The sequence below is a fragment of the Sminthopsis crassicaudata genome, chromosome 2 (assembly GCF_048593235.1).
Source record: "Sminthopsis crassicaudata isolate SCR6 chromosome 2, ASM4859323v1, whole genome shotgun sequence".
Lineage (NCBI taxonomy): Eukaryota > Metazoa > Chordata > Mammalia > Dasyuromorphia > Dasyuridae > Sminthopsis > Sminthopsis crassicaudata.
The window spans coordinates 206,377,145-206,399,740 of NC_133618.1; the positions used below are offsets into that span (position 1 = coordinate 206,377,145).

Here is a 22,596-nt window from a genome sequence, read left to right on the forward strand (position 1 = left end):
ATCTATTAATATTTACCATATCAAAAATGTAAAGTTCTCACTTGTTATGAAAATAAATTTTGATCAAATGAATCCATTAAATTACAAATGGTAATTTGAATTGATAGAGCGCAATTGATTGTGCACTAAGACTGTGAATTTCTTTTATTAAGATGAGGTAACTAAGATTAAGGAGTTAAAATGACTTGCCAAAAATCTGGCAGCAATCTCACAGAAACAAAAAACCAGGACCATGGTATAATCTCCTGAATCTTGATCTTTCTAAAGTAAGATAAAATACTTCAAATAAAAACCTAAAATTATCTAAGAAATTGATATTACTTGGTAAATTAGTGTTTTTACTTCTGTGATACCATCAGTACCTTTGGCACCATTAAACGGTATAATCTATCAAAGGTTTTATAAATCTTAAATTAGTTTGGTTCACTAGAGATACTTTCACCAACATACCAATTAGTGATAAAGCTTTTGAGTATTTGCACAACAATGTAATTTTAGTAGATCTATTTGTTGGAAATAACTAAGCAGAAACTTGTGTTGTTATTTTAAAATCAGTAATTATAATGAAGTACCTGACAAGCACAAAGCATGCTACAATCTAAAGTCAATTGTACTTATTACAAGATGGTTTAGCTAAAAAGGCTGCATGTTCTGCTATTTTCTAGCAAAAAAAGTTTTAAATATATCCTATATTATCTAGTACACACATATACTAGTAGATCAATATTGAATAACCACCTGAGATTTCTGGCTATAAAGCCAAAGTCTGGGCAAAATTTCAACCCAATTGGTGACATAAAAGTATGTTCTTTTCATTTAAATGTAGAAGATTACAGGTGAGAGCAACTATCAAAGATGTAACTCTCAGATCAGATTTGGAGATATATACTTGAATCGACATTACATTTTGAGAATAATTCAGTTAAATGCCAGTTCTCACAGACTTGACAAGAATTATCAATGAATAATTATTTTATGTAAATAATGAAATCAAAATTAAAAATGTGTAGCCTTTTACATAAAATTGATTAAACTTGTTTTTAGCATAACTGCTTTAAAAATATGTTCAATGGGTAGAAAGCATGTTTAAATACTGTTTTAAAATGTCCACAATTTTTAGAATTCATGGTTAAAAATTTTAGATTTTAAAACTTTTTAATCATAGTTGATGTTATTGTCCCCTTTACTTCTTTCCAAAAAAAAAAAAAAAAAAAAAAAAGAACATTCAAGAAATTCAAGAAATGTGCTTCACGCTTATTTTTAGAACTCCACAAGAATTTCATTAACAAACATTTAAATAAAGAATTTGATAAAGCATCAACAGATGTATATACTGAAATGGGAAATATCTCTCTACAAGTTTCTGCCAGCTGAAATACCAATCATCAGAAGTTAACTTAGTGGGCAGCCAAACCCAGCCACTAGGGGGAAATGTCAGCAACTTCAGAATTTATTTGGGGATCACCACACAATAATTACACTATCAGAACTGTTATCTTATGAAATCACTGGATAAGTGTTAACTATAGTCTTAGTTATATGCAAATTCATCTTGTCCATAACCCAAATTATTGTCACAAATTCAGTTTTTAACTTTTAGCTTCACTAATCTATGACAACAACCCAGAATAAGAGATTAACATTTTATATCATTTTTTCAGTTTATATCTCAGAGCTTTTTTTTCATATCCATATTAGCCAACATGAATGACAGCCAGAAAAGATTTTATCAAGTAGACTTCTCTGGAAAAATGTTCATCACTAAATATATACATATATTTTTTAAAAGCTTTTGATTAGAAACTTATAGCTTTATACTTTTAAGGTGCAATCTAATGAGGAACGTGGTGATTAATAGATGAAAAATAATAACATAGACTTGCACAGAAAGATATTATAACTATTGTTTTCCCCTCCCCCACTAATCATTTTATACTTCTGTGGGATCTGTACTACTGCTTACTCCTCTGCCTTCTGTTGGTTCTAATGATATGTGAAATAGCTACTTCATTAGTAACTACTAGGCCACAAAGGCCAAATAAAGATTTTTTTTCTAAAAATATTAACTTTCACTACTAGTTTGCATATAGCTGTTACGTACGATTTACAGTGTTGGGCTTTTATAAAGTGACTTGTGCATTACTTCCATCCTGGAGTTTCAGCCAGGTATCATGGTTCTTTGTCAGATGCCACTAGCTCTCTGTGAAGGAAACAACAGGTACAGAATAATTCTTCTGTCTCTCTATATGCTATCAATAGCAGAGATTTACATATTAGCCCAATTAAAAAAACTACAAAAGCAATTATGGGTTCTACTAGATGGCTCACCAATGTGATCAAAGCATGCTAGCAGATTAATAATAGTTACATAGGATACAGCTACTTCAGATACATAACTTCAGAATTAGGCTTTTCAAAAATTATGAAAAACATAATACATAACAGGGGCAAGTGACTGCTTGATTAAGAAAAAAAACTTCCAGATAAGAAAGCTAATTGAAAGTCTGTACAGAGAATATTTGATTTGGCATTTTTATTAGTCAGGGGCCTTCCCTAGTCTTAGTTAAAAATCTGGCATGAGTCCCGTTATCCCCCATATTTCCAAATCAGTACATTCTTATAAATTACATAATAGCTCCTCCTTAAAAACTTCCTTAAGCTATTTCACTGATGCTTGAAGGCTCAGAGGATTAATGGAAGGTCCCCCCCCCATTCTTTTCCTTAGAATTTCTATTTACATAAGGTGCTTAACAGAGTACTTCAAATAGGACAGATCATAACTGAGGAAAAAAGGGGAAGGGGGAGAAGCTTTTCCTTCAGGAACATTTTACCTTTAGAGTTCCTTTAGGAAGGAAATAAGGCACGTTATACAGATGGTATAAGAACTAGATCAAAAAAATTTTTTCTCAAAATATGTCATAATTATGACGTGATAATACTTACAATGTAATGACAAATTTTCAAATTAATGAACATGTATGGTGATAAGACTAATAAATATGCACAATAAACATACATCTTATTCTAAATAATTTCCTTTCAAAACAAAGGTATCAGTATATTTTTGATAAGGTTTCCCCAGGATACCTATGTAGTACCAGACAACCCCCCCCCCCAATATTAATTCTAGGACAGAATTATTTTTTTTTTTAACTGACACAAGCTCTTTACATCAATGTAGGTGTCAAATAGGCATTTTAGCTTCTGAAAAACACTTTTAAGTCTTCAATCAATGATCAACCATCAGGTTCTAAGCAAATTCCACACCCCACCCAAGGAAATACTAAAGAAGGGAAAGGGACCTGTATGTGACAAAATGTTTGTGGCAGCCCTTTTCATAGTGGCTAGAAACTGGAAAATGAATGGATGTCCATCAATTGGAGAATGGTTGGGTAAACTATGGTATATGAATGTTACGGAATATTATTGTTCTGTAAGAAATGACCAACAGAAGGAATACAGAGAGGCTTGGAAAGACTTGCATCAACTGATGCAGAGTGAAACGAAGTAGAAGACCATTATACACTTCAACAATGATACTGTATGAGGATGTATTCTGATGGAAGTGGATATCTTCAACATAGAAGAGTTAATCCAATTCCAATTGAACAATGATGGACAGAATCAGCTACACCCAGAAAAGGAACACTGGGAAATGAGTGTAAACTGTGAGCATTGTTTTTTGTTTTGTTTTGTTTCTCTTCCCAGATTATTTTTACCTTTCGAATACAATCCTTCCTTTGCAACAACAACAACAAAATTCGGTTCTGCACATATATATTGTATCTAGGATACACTATAAGGTATTTAATATGTATGGGAATGCCTGCCATCTAGGGGAGGGGGTGGAGGGAAGGAGGGGACAAGGGATAATGTAAAAAAAAAATATTACTTATGCATATGTACTGTCAAAAAAAATTGATAAAAAAAAGGAAAAAAATTCCATATCCTACCTACTTCTATTTTGCCCACAAGGGACTATATATTTAGAGTTCAGTATAGTGAAGAGCACTTGATTTAAAAATAATTAGGAGAGATCAGATTCCTGCCTCTGACTACTGTATCCAATGATTTAACAAATACTTGAAGTAAGGAAAGTCAGGAAAACAATATACAAAATAACTATCACAAATATATATCACAAAATAACGGAAGCTAAATGCTGAAAAATTCTGAAGACCATGCTGTGCTCCAAACATAAAAAAAAAAGAAAAAATTCATAAAAACATAAAAATCTTGCTAAATGAAACCTTATTTTACAATGGATAAAAAAGATCTTACTACTGACTGGTAAAATGTTTCTGGAAAGTTAATGTTTGTTGTATACTATATTTATAAAAATATCAAACTGGAATTGGAGGCTGGTCAGAAAGTCATTTGTTATAAGAAATCCTTTTACCTATCTCAAAATAGTGCTGGTACTATGGAGTAAACAGTATTTTCATTAAATCCTCTCCTATTTTTAACTCCATGAAGGTAACATTAAGATCTCAATAAAATATTTTCTTTTTTTGAAAATAAGAGTTTGGGAGAACATTAATGAAATTGACTATCAAGGGGAAAATGTTGGTACTCAAGGATATAGGCTTCAAACAAATTTATGGTATTTCACTTGGTACTCAAAGCTTACTTTACTTCAAGTATCTGAATGTTCTAAGCTCCAAACCTCTTGGAGGTAGGTAACACAGGAGATTAAAACTAGGGAATCCTAGTTGAATTTCCTGAAAACCGTTGTCAAGCAGTAAAGAGGTGGGACAACTTCATTCAAGTCAAAAGTCTTGGATCCCCCCTTTAGTGGTATTATTCTGTCTTTATTTTCCCTTCAAAATAATTCACAAAAATTAGAAGATCTTGTAGCAGTATATTCAGGAATACTGGGGGGGGGGATCAAAACACCCCAGATTATTTATAAAGTCATCTACCCCCAAAACATAAAAATCAAAGTTAGAAGCCTGGACATAATTTAATAATATAACAGATTCCACTTTATCACAATGACCTTATCCCCCTTAATTTAAGCTACAATAACCAGTCAAGAGTCAAGAGTTTAAATAGAATTCTAAGCTCTAAGACCCCCCAGTTCTCAAGTGGATGACAGTATTTTTATTTTTAAGCACTGCTGGGTTCCTCCTCTTAAAAATAAAAATACTGTCATCTTTTTTTCTTTTCAACAATCTCCTTGGGGTACAAAGAATACAAATGATTTTTATAAACTTGTCACATAATTTCAACTTTAAAAAGCTGTTTTATCTAGGCCTTTTGCAATCCCGTTAACTGTTCTGGGGGAAAGGGGGGGGGGGGAAGAGCGTATTTCCTCCAGATTGAATCCTTCCTTGTTACAAAGGAAGACAATTAAGCAAAAACACAAAAATTATGATCTCATGGACAGTGCAACACTCAATAGCAAGGAAATAGGTTTCATTATGTTTTCCAAGACCACAACTGGCTTTTCATTTATTCAAGCTTCACCTTCCTTTTCAAATACTCTGTTAAGAGCCACTGTAAAGTGTTCTGGTTGTTTATTTCACTCTACCTAAATTGTCTTCAAAAATGGTTGGACCAATTCACAGCTCTCCCAACAGTGAATTAATTAGCATGCCTGCTTTCCCACAGTCGTTAACATTCAATTTTCCTATCATTTAACATGGTTGTCAATTTAATGGCCATAAGGTGATACTTCTAGAGTTTCTAAGTCTGAATTTTATAAACCTTTTTAGATGATCACATTCAAAAGACGAAATAGAAACTATTTAAATACACTATTTATTATTCACAGAATATATTTTATATTCACATCAGAACAGCACTAATATGCTAACCACAATATGGAAATCAACTAATTATACTGAACTGATGCTTAAAGAAGCTGTAGTTTTGTAAGCCTTAATTTAAGATTAGATGCTAAAAGAAATGTTGTTAAATTCTGGAGAATGAGAACAAGTGAAACTATAAAAGGCAATTAGTGGATATAGAATTGATCTGGGTGTCAGAAAGCACAAAGTTCAAATCTAGCCAATACATTTACTATCTGTAATCCTGGAGCAAATCACTTAAACCTCTTTGTGCCTCAGTTTACTTATATATAAGATGGAAATAAATGCTGGGTATTATTGGATAGTACTTTATCTGAACTTTTGATCATAAAGATCTGTTTTTTGCATTCAGCCTAAGAACTTTACTAGATATGTAACTTTGCTCTGCTTCAGTTTCTTCAACTCTAAAATGGAAATAATAAAAGCCGCTACACTAAAAAAGGTTCTTGTGAGCACAGATGAGATAAAAAAAACTTAAAGCCCTAAATAAAGCTAGTTATTAAGTTGTATGACCTCTGTCAAGTGACCCTTTCTAAGCCTCAATTTCTTCATCTGTGTAACAACTTGTTTGAAGAACTCAAAATAAAACTAACCTCAAAAATATGATCTTACTTAAATAACTTACTTAGACAACCCAAAAATCTTAACATGACATCTTTATCACTGGCACTGGATAACAGAATTGACAGCTATTTAGGACAAAAGGTCATCCAGTCATATTTATATTACAAAAAAAAGATTGAAAGGTTTACAAATATTTTCTGTCAATACTGAAGTTGATGATGCAGATTAGAAACCGGCTCAGAAGAGATTTGCCAAGGATCACAAAGTTAGTAAGCTGAAACCTGGACATTTTAATACTAGGATTCTGTCATGATATTTGCATTTAAAAAGTACACATGTACACAAAGGCATTTCAATAGACAAAGAACTCTTTTTAACAGAGATTGGACAAACCTATAGTGGTCAACTGTTGTTAAAAATCATGCTCTTTAGGAAATGGAAAAGTAGGCTGAAAAAGATCTCTGTATGCAGACCTAAGAGAAACAGACCACAAACCTAAATAGAATAGAGCTATACGGAGAGGAGGAAAGACCTGGCAGAGGCAGCTCAAAAGTACCACTTCATCACTGCTATTAATAGCAAAGATGGAAAATTCCAGAAATGCTAGCAAAAAAGCCATGTAAATGGCAGAGGTCTAAGTAGCTAAGAGATATCATTTTAAGTCCATGTATTAATAAAAGCTCACATGCTTTTACTCAAGAAACCTGATTCAGGAATATTTAGTTACTTTATACCCAATTCTTACAAACTTGGTAATCTTATTTACAAACTCACAGAAAATTAAAAGATCAAAAAAGTTGTTATTTATAGGGACAAAGATAGGAAGGAGCAAAAAGATAACACTGATAGCAAGAGTGAGAATTATAAAAAGATGAATAATTTAAAAAGCACAACAGTGTGGGGCTAGTCAATAATCCCACATCTTAATAACCCCCAGAGTTACCTGTTCCACAGGGCAAAGCCATGGAAATTATATTTATAATGATACCCTTGCAATATTTTAGACTTAAGTATAACCTGATTCCTTCAGGTCTTTATTTTTACAATTTTGAGATGATGGAACTTGCCACCTGTATGACCTTTGGATAGGCCACTTCCCTTCTCTGGGCCTCAATTTCCCTACCTGAATCATGAGAAGACCAGAAAAGATCACTGAGGATCCTTTTTGATAAGTTGATTTCAAAGTACTTACTTTCCTTTGTCATCTTATATATTTTATTTTATGCAAGTAAAAACATTATAGGAAGGGGTCCATAGGCTTTACCTCATCATTGAAATAGATGACACAAAAAAGATCAAAAACCCAGGAGTATATGTGAAATTGTAATGCAGTTATGTGGATGGAGCACACAAAGCTTGCTAATCTGGATAATGTTTTGAGTGTTTACATAGAACAGGCAAAATAGATTCAGAATATTTGCACAAGTGGGAGGATTCCAAATCAGTATTGAACCCCCTTCTCCCTTTTTTTTAGGGAACTACTACCACTGGGTGGATTTTTAGCCTTGGGAGGATCATATGGCATAGGTAAATTGGGGGAACTTTTAAAGATTTGGTGAAAGTGAATGGGAAAAAGGGGAGTAGATGTTAGAATGAAATAATCAATTGTCTAATAGTAAGTAACACTAGTGGAGAAAATGCAATTTAGGGATTAGACTAGCCCCATCTCTGGAAGAAAGCCAAACAGATTCAGGGACCAATAACATTAGTAGGCTTATTATAGTGTTTCAACTTTGGGTTTTAATCAACTAAATTTAGAAAACAGTAGTGAAAGAAATTCCTGTGCCCCAAGACAAAGCATACTGAGAAAAGCTGGAATTCTCAGGAAGGAAGCTAACCACAATCAGTAAGGTCCATGGTTCAGCTCCTTCAGCGACCCCAAAGCCAACAACAAAAGGTTTTATTTCTAGGGGACAACCTTTTTTTAATAAAGCAAGTACACCTGTGATATATTTTATAAAGCTTTTTTTTTTTTTAAAATCAAAAATGGTTAAAATAAATCAAACATATGTTAAGAAAATATTAAATAATTCTTAATAGTAGCACACAACAGTTCCCTGTAAAGTGCTAAATTCCTGTGGTAGTTGAAATTGCTATAGTGTTCTGTCATTCTATGACATATTATTTCCCGTTTCTTGCTACTTCAGCTAGAAGTCATATCATAAGATAGCTCTCCACCACAAAATATGAAAATGCTGCTGTTTATTGATGTTGTTGAGGGTGGGAGAAGGGGAAGTATATATTAAAAAAAGGACTACAGTAACATACAAGGCGTAGAACTACCCTCTATTGTTCCATCTTAAACAAAACAGGTAGGCAATGAACCTAAAGATAGTTAAAGTGAAAAAGTTAAAGTTAAAGAAGAGTCTCATCTTTGTTTCATAATGAATGGAGTTCTGAAAAAAAGCTTCCAGCTTTACTCTAATATCTCTGTAGCATTTGGGTGAAAATAAGATGGCAAAAGCCAAGGGTGATGGACCTTCTCTCTCTGATTCAGAACCAGAAATTCAGGACCAGAGCATAACCAAATAAAAACATATTGGTGTTTCCAGTATCTTTTTTTCAGAATTTATTGGTACACATCAAAAACAATCCAAAACTCCAAAATTTTCTCTGCCAGTATTAAAAATCGATTGTTCCAAAGAATAAATGTAATGGGCAAATAATGGAATAGTTTATCATTGTACAGTTGACATTTAAAAGCTCTTTTATTTTTAAAAGCCATTCAAGAATTCAGTACCTAGCTATTGCAAAGGAAAGGGAAAAAACTAGTGAGGAAATAAAAATGTTCATTTTCCTTAAAAGGGAAAAAAAAGCTGCAAAGGAAGTCACACACTTGTTTAGTCATGAGTAATCTTAAATTGGACAGACATCCTGAAGTCATAGTGAGGATGTTATTAGAATTAAAAATAGGTCAACAATGTTTTGTTAACCCTAGTATATATGGGTCAAGTTTTGCTGGACCCCCCCCAAGAAAAGACTACATAAGAATAATTAATTTATAAATGTTTATTGAGAAGCTATTACATGACTGGCACTAGAAAAACAGACAAAAATGAAACTGTTTCTGGTCTCTAGTTGTTACAACCTATTGTGCGCCCAAGTGAATATAAATCTAATGAAAGCAAATACAAAATAATTGTGGGGAGACACAATCAGGAAAGCGTCTTTCAGAAGAAGATGGCACTTAAGCTAAGGACTCTAAGATAATGTTCCCAAGTGTATAAGTGATTACCTTTTAAAATAAAGTCTAAAGTAGCATTGCAATTATAGAAAGCAGCATTTTAACATCTTAACTATCAGGGGGCTGATTTTCCAGATAATCATGTAAATAAGATGTTCCACTATATTTGCAATAAAATTCCAATCTTAAGAACCTTTACTTGCTCTATGTAGATTACTAAGAATAGAATACAAAAATACCGTTATTACAGAGAAACACTAGATCGAAAACAGTTATAGAGCATTCTATGTTATCCAGTTTGTGAGAAGTACCATAAAAGAAGTCAATCCATATGGAAAGACTAGTTATTATAGCTTATTTTTGTCAGAAACTGACTCCCAGGATTTTTTCTAGTCTCATCCACAAAGGCAGTCCTACAAGTAGAAACAATGTGGTCTAAGAGACTGGTTTCTAGGTCAGCAAGGCCTTGGTACAAGTTCTACCTCTACCTATCCTGGCTGTGAAATAAATAGGAATTTTAAAAACTAGATATGGATAGTTGATGAAAATAATATGCTTTAAAAAGAATCTCTTCCTAGCCCTACTAAGACTGAAGGAAAAATCCAAAAACATTTAAGTTTTGCTATATTTTTCTGTAAAGAGTTTTTCTCAAGTTACTCTTCAGTTTCTTATTTCTTTAAACATTTTAAGAGTTTGATGTTAATTCCTAAAATACAAAAAGTAACCTTAAGTAAAACTAAATTAATAAAATCACTTTATTAAAATATTCCACAGGCAGAAATATTCTTATTTTTCTTTAGGAGAGAGCAGGAGGGAAATTACTCCCCACTGTGCTTAGGGATTAAGCATGGACATATATTCCTGGTCTATCAATCTCGGATCTGATTTAACAAATATTTGAAATGTCTGTTATGTTCAAAGTACTAGGAAGGAAGCAAAGATGAGTTAAGACATAGTCTCTACTTAAGGAATTAGCTATCTAACAAATGAGAAAATGTCATTCCTACCTCTGAACTCACAGCACCCTGTACTTTTTTTGCACTTTCACATTTCAATTTGTATTTGTTAAATTGTATATATTCTTTAAGTTCTTTATTAGACCACAAACTCCACAACATTTATTGAAACTCAGGTCTTATTAGTCTCTGATAATACCTAAAAAGGTGTCTTGCAGGGCAATACCAATAAAAGTCAACAATAGAGCATGCCTTTGTTCATAACTTAAGGGAATGAATAGGTGAGATAGCTTGCTTATGGACACACACACACACACACACACACACACACACACACACACACACACACACACAATCATATAGATAGGCAGACTATCAGGAATCATGATACAGGAGAAACAAAAAAAAAAAAAAAAACAAAAAAAAAAAAAAAAAAGGAAAAGTTTTCATAAGTAAGTTGTTATTTGATTTGAACCTTAAAGGGCAAGCAAGATTGATAGGAGAGTGGGGAAGGGCAAAGTCTAGTTTGGCAACATAGTACGGAGTTTAAATTCTTCTAATAGACTAGAAAAGAATGCTACTGTATGGAAAAGTATTCAATTGGTTGTGTACACTTTAAATTCAACAGGTGCTAAAATATTATATAATATTAAGTTTGTGGTTTAACACGAGACTTAAGATCTTCTGATCTAGTAGGAGGAAGCAGCTCTGATGACTGAAACAAGGTTTTCTTTCATGCAAGCACTTCCACATATTTTGATAAACTAAACACTTCCCCAAAAGATAAATGAGGCACTGGATGTCTTCAGATGTTTAGATTAAGAACATTCCAATTCTTTCAACTTTTAGTCAGAGGCACCATTAAAAAGTAAGAAGATCTTATTTACTCTTTACTACCATTTCCTATGTATTATTCAATTTTCTCAAAACACCATTTTCTGCAACGTACAAATTGGATTGATTGTCAATTAATTCAGCCTTACAAATCAAGTTAAGACTTAATTTGAGAATCGAAAATGAAAGAATTCTACCAAAAGCTAAATACAAAAGATTGCTGTAATCCAAGTTTCCTTTTTGAGATACATCTGCGATAATTATACCACCACTATTACTGAACATCATCATCTACTTTTCGTACACTTCTCTTACTTTGAATCTTGTTGTGTACACAGGGCAGTGAAGTTCTAAAAATAGTTTACTTCATCCTCAAACAACCACACCACCGAGCCAATGGCCAATAGTTTTTTTAAAAATTAAAACACACTGCTAACTGTGTTCTTCTTATCCTTCTCCAAATCTGTCAGACCATACTCCGAAAGACATATTTATAATACTACCACAAACCCTGGTGATTTTTCTTCTTTATAATCCTTTGTAACTTTTATATCTATTCTACCATTCACTTTAAAGTTGGCTCTGAATATCTACCTCCAAACTCTTAACCTTCACTGGTAAATTCTCTTGGCAAGTAAGTTCATGAACATTTCCAATCTCTTAATGACAGGACTGTTTCTGCAGCTTGACTTCAAATAGTCAAGAGATGCAGATTACAGATAATTAGCACAATTTTTCCAACATAAACCAGCTAGAATTAAGAGACACACTATAATAAAAATATCTGGAAAGTTTGTTCCCACAGAAAAATGTGGAAGCAGTTCTATGCTGATAGTTCAGAACACCTGGTAAACTAACTATTCAATTGGCATTAACTAGGAGGCCATAGTATACAATGGAAAGAACATTGGATTCGTGGTCAGCAACATGGGGCCAAATCCTACTTTTGCTATCTGTGTGACCTAACCTCTCAAATCCTGTTTTCCTTTCTAGAAAGCAGCAACTTTCTTCTAGCTTTAAATTCCCAAACTTACTCATTTATTAGGGTTGCATATGAGTAAAGAGCTTTCAGCAGGTTACCAACTTTGGTGAGTAATATATTTCAGTTCTTCAGGGATCTGTGATTTGATCACTGTGGGTATTCTCTTCACTGATACAGGCCCCAGTACTAGCACATATATTCCCTTCACAAACTGCTATGGGCAAAACCCAAAAACCCCACCCCATGCATGAGAAAAGTGGAGAATAGAACCACCATTTCTAAGTAAGGATTGAAAATTAATAGTTTTCCAGATTAAAGAAAAGTATTTTAAAATATCCTAATTAGAAGATTATTTGGAATGCTTCTCATGAAAAATGGAAAGCATCTCTAGCTATTGAAGTAAAAAAATCAACTAATAAGTGAATTCTTGGTATATATATTAACCAATACAAATCTCCTTAAAACTGCACTATTCCTAGTTCAGTTAACTTTTAACATGGTAATCATAGAAATGTCTGATTTGAATCACATGTTCTGAATAAATCTTAACGATAGGAAAGGTCTGGGTGACAAAGAAAAGGTGGAAAACTAAACATTTGGACAGAATTCTTAATAGCTGGGATAAAAATGCAATTGGGAAATGTTTAACAAAATAAATAAAAATATAATAGAACATAGATGATGTTGATGTGTGATATTCTAATATGCAGACTGCAGGGATCCATTTCTATATGAATTTTACAACTGTCTTACACAATATTTTGACCAATGTCGACCAGACTTTAGCCTCAAACTAAGAATTTCTCAAATCTTATAGTTCAGATTACTTTTCATTCATATAATCAATTAAAGTGATGATTCTAGTCACTGTACTTAAGAATTCTGAGTAGAAAGGAAATTGGGATAATTCTATACAATTTGAGAAAAAAATTTATTTTAGTGTCTACCAGTTCATCGAAAAAAAAAAAGGACTAAGAGATTTCTCATTCATCCATCCTCTTTGGTCAACCCATATCACTATTACCTCCCTACCCTACACACCTAGATTTACAAAAAAAAAAAAAAAAAAAAAAAAAAAAAAAAAAAAAAAAAAGACTATCTTCTTTAATGTGGGATAGCATCTGCACAGAAAGGAAACTTTGTGTTCATCTATTAGCACAGTAACTTGTTAGAAAGGTAGTACTACTGTGTCATAATATAGAATCTCTAACAGTGGTCCTCAAACTTTTTAAATAGGGGGCCAGTTCACTGCCCCTCAGACTATTGGAGGGCCAGACTATAGTAAAAACAAAAGCTCACACTGTCTGCACCCCTCAGCCCATTTGCCATAACCCCTCAGGAGGTATAAACGTCCTCAGCAGCCCCTGCTGCAGAGACAGAAACTGACACACAGCATCCATACTAACATCACTGTAAAAAAATAAGTTCTGTAAGTTGTAGGCTTTTGTCTATGCCTTCAATGTGGCCTATTAGTTGGTACTAAGAATTTTCCAGGTTTTCATGATGACTTTAAACTTGGATAACCACTAGTTTTTACTACATTTTCTTCAGAGTATTGGCAGCATTTCGTGATGTCTATCATGAATTATCAGAATAAAAAGTATACCCTCCCAATATACCCAAACCCAGTATACCCAAAAGATACTTCCATACCAATGAAGGGGAGAGGTTAGGTCTAGATCTGGTCAAAATAAAGTTAACATTCACCAATCAAAGCTCAAAGTCCCTAGTGAGAAGTTTTGAGTTCCCAAAATGAGAGTATGGTAATAGATTTCTAACTTTTTGGTGATAAGGTACTTTAAAATGAATCTAGACTGATATCTGGTGATACAATCTTTTAAAACCCAAGTTCATTTCCACAGAGGCACCCAGAAATCTTACATCCTATATTCTTATTAAAACATTCAGTTTGACAGTACTGAACCATAGAAATTCAGATAAAAACAACTGGAGCTCAAATTTACTGTTTTATCCCAAGATTGATAGTCAAGAAAGGAATATTGTATAACCACAGATAAAGAATTTGGCTCCTTTGAAAACAAAAACAAACAAACTCAGCATTACCTACATCTGCTTATCATCATGCTATCTTTTTTGGGGAGAGTGAAGTGACTGAACTGGAAAAGGGGTGAACCCAATAAAAGTCTGCAACTCCTCCCTAGCCTACTGTCTGGTTTAGACATTTGGCAGGATGAAATTGACCAAAATATTAGCATCAGGAACAGGAGCTGAACTTAAGTTTTCTCTGACTCTTAAGACCCACCCTCAACCTACTATGTCCCATTGATTTTTATGGTAATTTAAAAGAATTAATGTGACCAAGTACACATCTCCTGACTAAATCATTTTTTATCAATGGAAGTACAATACATAAGTACACAGCATACTCACTATAGTACCTTTACAGGAGGAGATCCATGTTTCAAATACCATCTTCTAAATGAAACCACTCTACAAGAAGGCTAGTCTAGTCCTTTTTATATTTAGATTTCTTTATTTTGGGGTCTAAGACAAACATACATTGATTTCCACAAAATGGAATTGGTTCCAATACAGCTGCATTTTCTACTACTTTGATTGTCCAGTTTTGTATCTTCATGACCCTCTTGACAATTTACAAATTTAAACTGCTAATGAATTCTTAGTAAGACAAAAACATGATTTGGTCAACCTGTGATTTTCTGTTTAAATTATAAACAAAAATAAATAAAAAACCATGACAAAGGATATTTGCACCTATGCTGAAATAATCATTTTCCTTAGATCTGTGCACCAGGGATAAATGATAGAACACGAAAAATAGCAATTTTAAAAGTTCTATTAAAAAAAGGCTAAAATGCCAGCAAAGATCTAGTAGAAAACAACGAAAAGAGTTCAGTATAATTGAAAACTGTCCCCTTTTGATTAAAATAATTGACACTTTGAATGCCTGTAAAGGGTAATATTAATATATTTTAGGACAACAAAGAATTAAACATAACTTCAAGGAGCTTAAAAATCTAAAACAAAAACGGTCAGGAGACTTTTATTATTGTGCTTTGTACACAGTAGGAACTATTAGATCACTCTACCAGATTAGTAGTAATAGTAGATTAGTCTACTCTACCAGTCTATATATTTTCCTCCCAAATTCTAGAGATAAGGTTCTCTATTAATATAGAGGTTCTCATTAATTATTCTAGAAAGTTATGTACTTCTCTTCTTTTTGCTGAAGCAATTGGGGTTAAGTGACTTGCCTAAGGTCACACAGCTAGGAAGAGTTAATTGTCAGAGTTCACATTTGAACTCAGGTCCTCCAGACATCAGGGCTGCTATTTTTATCCACTGTACCATGAAGCTGCCCCCAGAATGTACTTTTAAGACATATTTTTAAAATTAGAGGACTGTGAATTATCAAGTTTAACATAACCTTTGTTTTAATGTTTGTCTATATGAATTGCTTGTTAAACTTGAGCAACATGAACCATGTGAAAACAGTTTATCATACCTAAGCCATAATGTATTGAATAATGAAAATCATAAGGAATTCCAATCGCAACAAATTAAATGTATTCAGAATGAAAAGGCTTCTTAAAACAGCACATAGGCAATGATATTTTAGGAAACAAAGGTATTCTGGTTCTAAGTCACTGATTTTTAAAGAATTTTGGCTAGAGCATGCAACTGCAGGGTTTTGCATTTCCAAAATGTAGAAGATAATCTTGTCCCCAAAGCTTTTGATGTTTCTCTCTCATTTATCATTATGAAACGTACTCAAGACCCTCTCATTTCTTTACCACATCCCTCAAGCCAAAATTCTGGAAATTTTATTTGCATTTTACCAATTGACCTTATCCAATCAAACCACAAAAAATATTGGATGGATCATCTCAGACTAAGTAAGACCTTAAATTTAAAAGTCTATTACCTGTTATTAGTAAATTGCAGCCTTAAAAAAAATTACATCCAATAGGCAAAGCATCATGCACACATATAAGAAAACATAAAAGAAATACAAAGTAATTGGAGGGGAGTCAGAGACTTCATGTAGAAGGTAGCACTTGAATACAGCTTTTAAAGAACCTTCTGTTGAAGACTCAGAATTGAAAAGATAAAATATTTGTGAATAGAAGTCAGTATGTAAAGCACAGAATATGTAAAGAAGTGATATAAGCCTACAAGTCTTATAGATAGGCAGAAAGAAGCATAACTGAGAAGGGCTTTAAATATCAGAGGAATTCTGAGCAAGGAAGTGCCATGGTCAGATGTGTTTTAAGAATGTAACTTACAAATAGAATTGAAAAAGGAAAAACTGGATGCGAGAAAACCAAGTGGGAGGCTACTGCAGTACTGTGGGAGTTAATAAAGGTCCAAAATAGGGTGATGGACATGTGAATTGGGATAAGGGTTAGAAATACAGAATCAAATGTAATATGGCAATTGATTTTATATGTGAGGTGAGGGACAGTGAAGGAGTAGAAGAAACAGTAGAAGAGTGAAGGAGAGGTTTACTCCCAGGTTGCAAAACTAGGTAGCTGGTTAAAAGAATGGCAGTACCTTAAAGGGAAATAACAAAGTTCTAATAGGTAAGATAGGGAAAAGGGCAGCTAGTGGCACAGTAATTAGAGCTATTTGGAAATCAGGAAGACTCCTCTTCATCAAAGTTCTTCATGACACTTTACTAGCTTAGCTGTGTGACCCTGAAGTTTCTTTACCCTATTTGCTTCAGTTCCTCTTCTGTAAAATGAGCTGGGAAAGGAAATGGCAAACCAATCCAGTATCTTTGCCAAGAAAACCCCAAGTAGAGCCATGCAAAGGAAACAACAAAATAACAAATAGAAGGAAAGAGTTTAAGAGACTAGAACTACTCGTAGAGATCTAGGGGCCATCTCAATAGATTATTAACTCTGAGGAATAAATGAGATGAGAGTGATCTAAAACACAGCCTCCAGGTCTACTCACAGCCAGGGGACAAGATATTGATAATCCAACAAAGGACAGAGGGATATTCAGGAAAAAGAGGATTCCCAGAGGTTAGTTACTAGAATCAGGAGAAATCAAGGTTGTATTTGTTGATTAAAGAATCATTAATAGCCTAGAAGAGAGTTCATTTCATTTGGGTGATGAAATCAGAAGCTATAATGCAAGCAGCTGAAATGTGGGAAGAGAGAAGAAATAGGGGCAATAAGAATAGATAGCTTTTTCTAAAAGTTTAGCTTGTCAAAGGGAAGCAAGATATAGGATGATAGCTTAAGATGTTATGGCCAAGTGAAGATTTAAGAAAGGGGCAAGACTTGGGGATATTGGTAGGCAACAAACAAGCCATTTATTTTAAGCACCATGAGTGCCAGATACTGTCAGGTGCTCACAGACAAAAGTGTAAGTTGTTGCTCTAGAGTTTACAATCTAACCAGATTGTAGAAAATAAGTATATATAGTTAGAAAATAAGTATGTATGGTTATCTATAATTATATATGTATAAAGTATAAATATATATTATCATATATACATACATATATATATAGTCTAGAAACTAAGTATATATAGTTATATACAAAATATACAACAAAATAGATTTGGGATAATTTTGGGTGAAAGGCACAAAAAACTAAGGACTTAAAAGAAGAGTGATGATGGCAAAGAAAAGCTTCATCTAGAAGGTTTAACTTGAGCTAAACATTGAAGGAAGCTAAAGATTTTAAGAGGTAGAGAAGTGAGAAAGGAGCCCATTCCAGGTACAAGATGATCAGTACAAAAGGAAGAATTCAGTCCAGTTAGAATATAAAAAAAAGAATGATTTAAGGGCAACTCTGCTTAGGGAAGGAATGGGATTGGGGTATAGAGTAGGTTGGCCTTAGAAGAGAAACCTTTTCAAAGACTGAAATAGAGAACAATATCAAGGAGTTTTGAGTTACAGAATAGGATAAAAGAGCTGAAAGAAAAAATACACTTTTTTTTTTTTTTTTTTCAGAAAAGTATGTGGTTTTGGAAATTTTCAGTGTAGGATGGGAAGTTTGAAGAGAAAAGCTTTGGAATGGTTGGGATAAAAGTAGATTAGGGGAGGGCTCAAGTGAAGCCACTCTTCCCCCTTCTCCCCCCCCAACCAAGGTTGAACAGCTTGGTTGTGATTTCCTCAGCAATAAATGAGCAAACCAAAAGCCTTTTTAATCACTTTACTCCAAATGGACTACATTAATTCCTGAAATTATCCAGACCCACTTTTACCAACTGATTTGATCCTAATCCTTCCTAAATTTATTCATCTTCAACTATTTCACATAATTATAATCTACTTCAAATCTTTCATTAACTTCCCATTAATTCTAGGAAACATCTTACTATGCTTTTTAAAATAGGAACATTTAGGCAGTGATAATATTTGGAATACTACTAGAACCAAAAAGAACTAGAGAGAACCCAAAGATTTAGATTAACTAGTACAATCCCTTATTTTTCAGATGAGGCAACTAAAGGTCTCTGATAGAAGAAGTAACTAGCTAATTTTTAAGGTCCTTCCAGTTCTAAATCCTATGTTCTCATACGGTTGCCTCATTTTATAGATATTAAGGAAGTTTCACAAGAGTTCCCTCATACTATAATAAACACTAATATCATCTAGATTATACTCTCCATTTTACCTTTTTTCATGCATAAACTTGAAACCATTTTCATGTCACTTCTACATTCATGATATAAACCTCCCTTAGCCAATTTACTAACATCTGCATTATTTTACTAGTCTACTCAGCTCATACATAAATTTAATAAAATTATTTCTGAACTACAGCATAAAACATATGCATGTTTTCTTTCTTTTTTTTTCCCCTGAGGCTGGGGTTAAGTGACTTGCCCAGGGTCAACAGCTAGGAAGTGTTAAGTGTCTGAGACCAGAATTGAACTTGGGTCCTCCTGAATTCAGGGCTGGTGCTCTATCCACTGCGCCACCTAGCTGCTCCATATCAATGTTTTCAATAAAAATCTTTACCAGTTTACAATTAAGTCATTACCTCACAATCTCAGCAACCATATACTTTTCTTTCATTCTTTCTTTCTCTGTTGTCTCTGTCTCTCCCTCTTTGTCTCTCTCTGACTCTCTCTGGGTGTTTGTCTTTCCCTCTTTTTTCTGTCTCTCCTCTCTTTCCTCCCTCTCTCTTTTCTTTCTCTCTCTTTCTTCTCTTTTCTTAACTCCCTTATATGTAATCATCTCCTTCAATTCCAAGCCTTTCCAGCAGAACTGGGCACAAAGAACTATTACACTCTAAAGCTAATTTAAGACACTTAACTCTCTTTCAAATCACACTAACCCATAAAAACAAGACATAAATGAGGAATATATGCATGACCCCATTCTAATTACTTTTGACGAATCACCATCCCTCAAAAAAGTTACTCATATTCATATCAGATCCAGAGTTTTTAATGAAAACAAGCCTGTGAGATAAGTCATACAAATATCACCCTCAATTTACACAGGAGGAAACTAAGAATTACAGAGGCAAAACAATTTGTCTCAGCTTTATTAGGCTCTCTCTCAGGTGCCAATCAAACCTTGATTCTGATTTCAAGTCTGGTGTTCTATCCACTGTACCATTTTCTCTACAACTCTTAAGTGCCAAAATTTCAAGAGCTATACATATACAGTTCATTGGACTTTAATTTAATTTAATTTAGTTTAATTTAATTTAATTTAATTTAGCACAGCTATTGTCTCAACTTTCTGAGTAATCAGGATTATAAGAAGAGTGTATAAATGTGCTAAATCCTCAAAAATAGTTAAGTTATTAAGACTTTATTAGAGCTAAAAAGTGTCAATCAGCAATTATTTAAAATATCCACAAAGTGGCATGGATTAATCATTTAGTTCAACATCTTCATTTTATAGATTTGGAACTGGAGGCCTAGCAAGGTGATTTGATGAAGATCACATAGCTTAACAAATGGAAGGACTAAGATGTGAACACCAATTTCTTAAGTCCCAAACCAGTAATATATCAGAGCACACCAAGTTCTTGAACTCAGTCAATATCCATGCCTACTTTCAACATGCATTGGTGGATGCCCAAAGTCCAGAACCATTTTTGCTTTGAAAAAGCAAATACATTAAGGAGAGCTAAGTAGAAGAATGAAAAACATAAGTCAAAAAGCAGCAAAAAACACAAAATCAAATGTGTAAAAAAATACAAATAAAAAGCTTATAGATTTTTGCCTCACAAATTAGCAGGCATCTTAGAAGGATTTTATAATATACAATGTTATACTAACTTAAAAAAACATACCTTAGTGATCAAGAGTAAAATTCTGTACATGCAATGACAAAGCTAAAAATGTTATCTGTCAGTAGCTGAATCACAGTAGTCACCCACTCCACCCAACATATCCACTCTAAAGCAGAACAGTTTAAAAGTTTGGAAAGCTTCCCTTAATCTACTGCTTGCCAGAAGTGATTCCATTTTAGCAGATCACAGTTAAATTAAGGCAACTGCATGAAAATGTTAGTAAACTGCTAAAACTGATACCGCCCAAAATAAAATTTGTTGCTTTGCTTCTATGGCATTAAATGTATTTTTTCCATCTTTGTTGAACTTCAAAATTCAGTTTTATATATTAAACTCTTATTTTTAAAATGTGTCAAGAGCAAAACTTTAGATTCCTTTAATAAAATGTAAACAGTTTGAAAAGTCAAAGTTTTATGAAGTTTATTTAACTGGTGTCGTTTTTGTGTGTGTGTGTGCACACACTGTAAAATAGATCTCTTCACCCTCATCAAAAACCCCAGTGTTTGTATTCTACATTTACACATTTTGTTGAAGTCATTTTAGAATTTGCAAATTGTGCCAATTATTCCTTTCCTTCACAGCAGAAATATAACACTGAGAACTGTGAAACTTCTATATTTGAAAGGCCTCTATTTCAGAGAAAAATCTTCAAACTGCACTTAGATTAAATCGGTACACTGGTATTAGGCTTGAGTGATGGGTTTTTATATTGTTATTTTTAATAACAACTCTTGCTTATTTTTTAAAGTATGCTACCAAGCCAAGGAGTCATTTAGACATGTAAAAAGGAAATCCTAATTGTTTTTAAATCTTTTCCACAGAGGAACACTTTAGTAGGTACATTGTATAAAAGTTTGTTAAAAATCAATTTGAGTTTAAGTACTGACATATATTAGGGAACCAGAAATGAGCCACCTAGCATAAATTCCAAATCCACCAGCAGGAGGACTTTGCTCAGAGTTAGTAAATGCAGGCTTCCATTTTCCTTTTAGAAGGCGGTACTATGTTTCTCATTTAAGGAATGGGGAATGAGGCAAGAGGATCAGCCCTGGCTTCTAACAGCCCCTCTTCTGCCCCACCCCCCCCTCGCTAAGGCAGAGGAGCCGGACTCACCAGTACGGTGGTGCAGATGGACCTTAGCTCACACTCCACTTTCTCCCGATAGTCCTTGACCAGCTGCATCTTCTTGTCAGTGGTGTCGGTTTTCTGCTCGATGCTGGAAATGACCCTCCAGGCTGACCTTCGCCCCCCCACGACGTTCTTGTAGGCCACAGAGAGCAGGTTGCGCTCCTCGTTGGACAGCTCGGCCCCCTGCTCGGTCACCGCCTTCATGCAGGTGGCCATGTCGTCATAGCGCTCGGCCTGCTCGGCCAGCTTGGCCTTCTGGATCATCTCGGTCTTCTCCATCGCGGGCAGGTTTCAGGTGGGAGTGAGGGCAGTGGCGGCGGCGGCAGCAGGACTCTCGAGGAGTGGGAGAAGGGGCAACGAGGGTGAGGGCAGGAGGAGATTCGACCCCGACCAGGAAGAGTCCTCAAAAGCCTACAAGGTGGAGGGAGGAGATGGAGAAGGAAAGGCTGCTTGAGAGAGCCAGAGAAAAGGGAGGGGAGGGGGGGAAAGAGGAGCAAAAGAGGAGGCGCCGACAGTTCCAGACAATCCGTCCTCCTCCCCGTCCAGCACCTCGGGCATCCAACCTGGGCTGCTCCAGCCGCCTTTTGTCTCTGAAGCGCTTTCCCAGCCCCCTTCCCGGGCCGGTAACCGAAGCCCCGCCCTTCCTAGCCCGCCCCGGCCACACCCACCGCCCAAGCACCTAGGAAGGGGCGGGGGTGTGGGTGGGTGTGTGACCCAGACTGCCCGAGCTGCAGGGGGGCCCCTGGAGGGGAAACCCCGACTTCTCCGAGGCCCCCAGCCCCGCCCTTCTCCCCTGTAAGGAGGAAATGCTCTCTCGGGACCTGCTCCATTGGTTCCCCTAGAAAAATCCAAGGGGTGGGATAAGGAGGCCGGGGAAGG

The 22,596-nt window shown here is 34.6% G+C and overlaps 1 protein-coding gene across 3 annotated transcripts in view; it reads right to left on the reverse strand.

Annotated features, from left to right (window-relative positions):
- YWHAQ (tyrosine 3-monooxygenase/tryptophan 5-monooxygenase activation protein theta) overlaps positions 1 to 22,596 on the reverse strand; it is a 31,585-nt gene that overhangs the window by 8,113 nt on the left and 876 nt on the right. For 2 of the 3 annotated variants that reach the window (XM_074288108.1, XM_074288110.1), the window contains exon 2: positions 21,703 to 22,128. In XM_074288108.1, the coding sequence (XP_074144209.1) occupies positions 21,703 to 21,996 (294 nt within the window). In that variant the 5' untranslated portion in view covers positions 21,997 to 22,128. Of the gene's footprint in view, positions 1 to 21,702; positions 22,130 to 22,596 lie in introns of those variants that run through there. The other variant, XM_074288109.1, reaches the window with a different exon arrangement.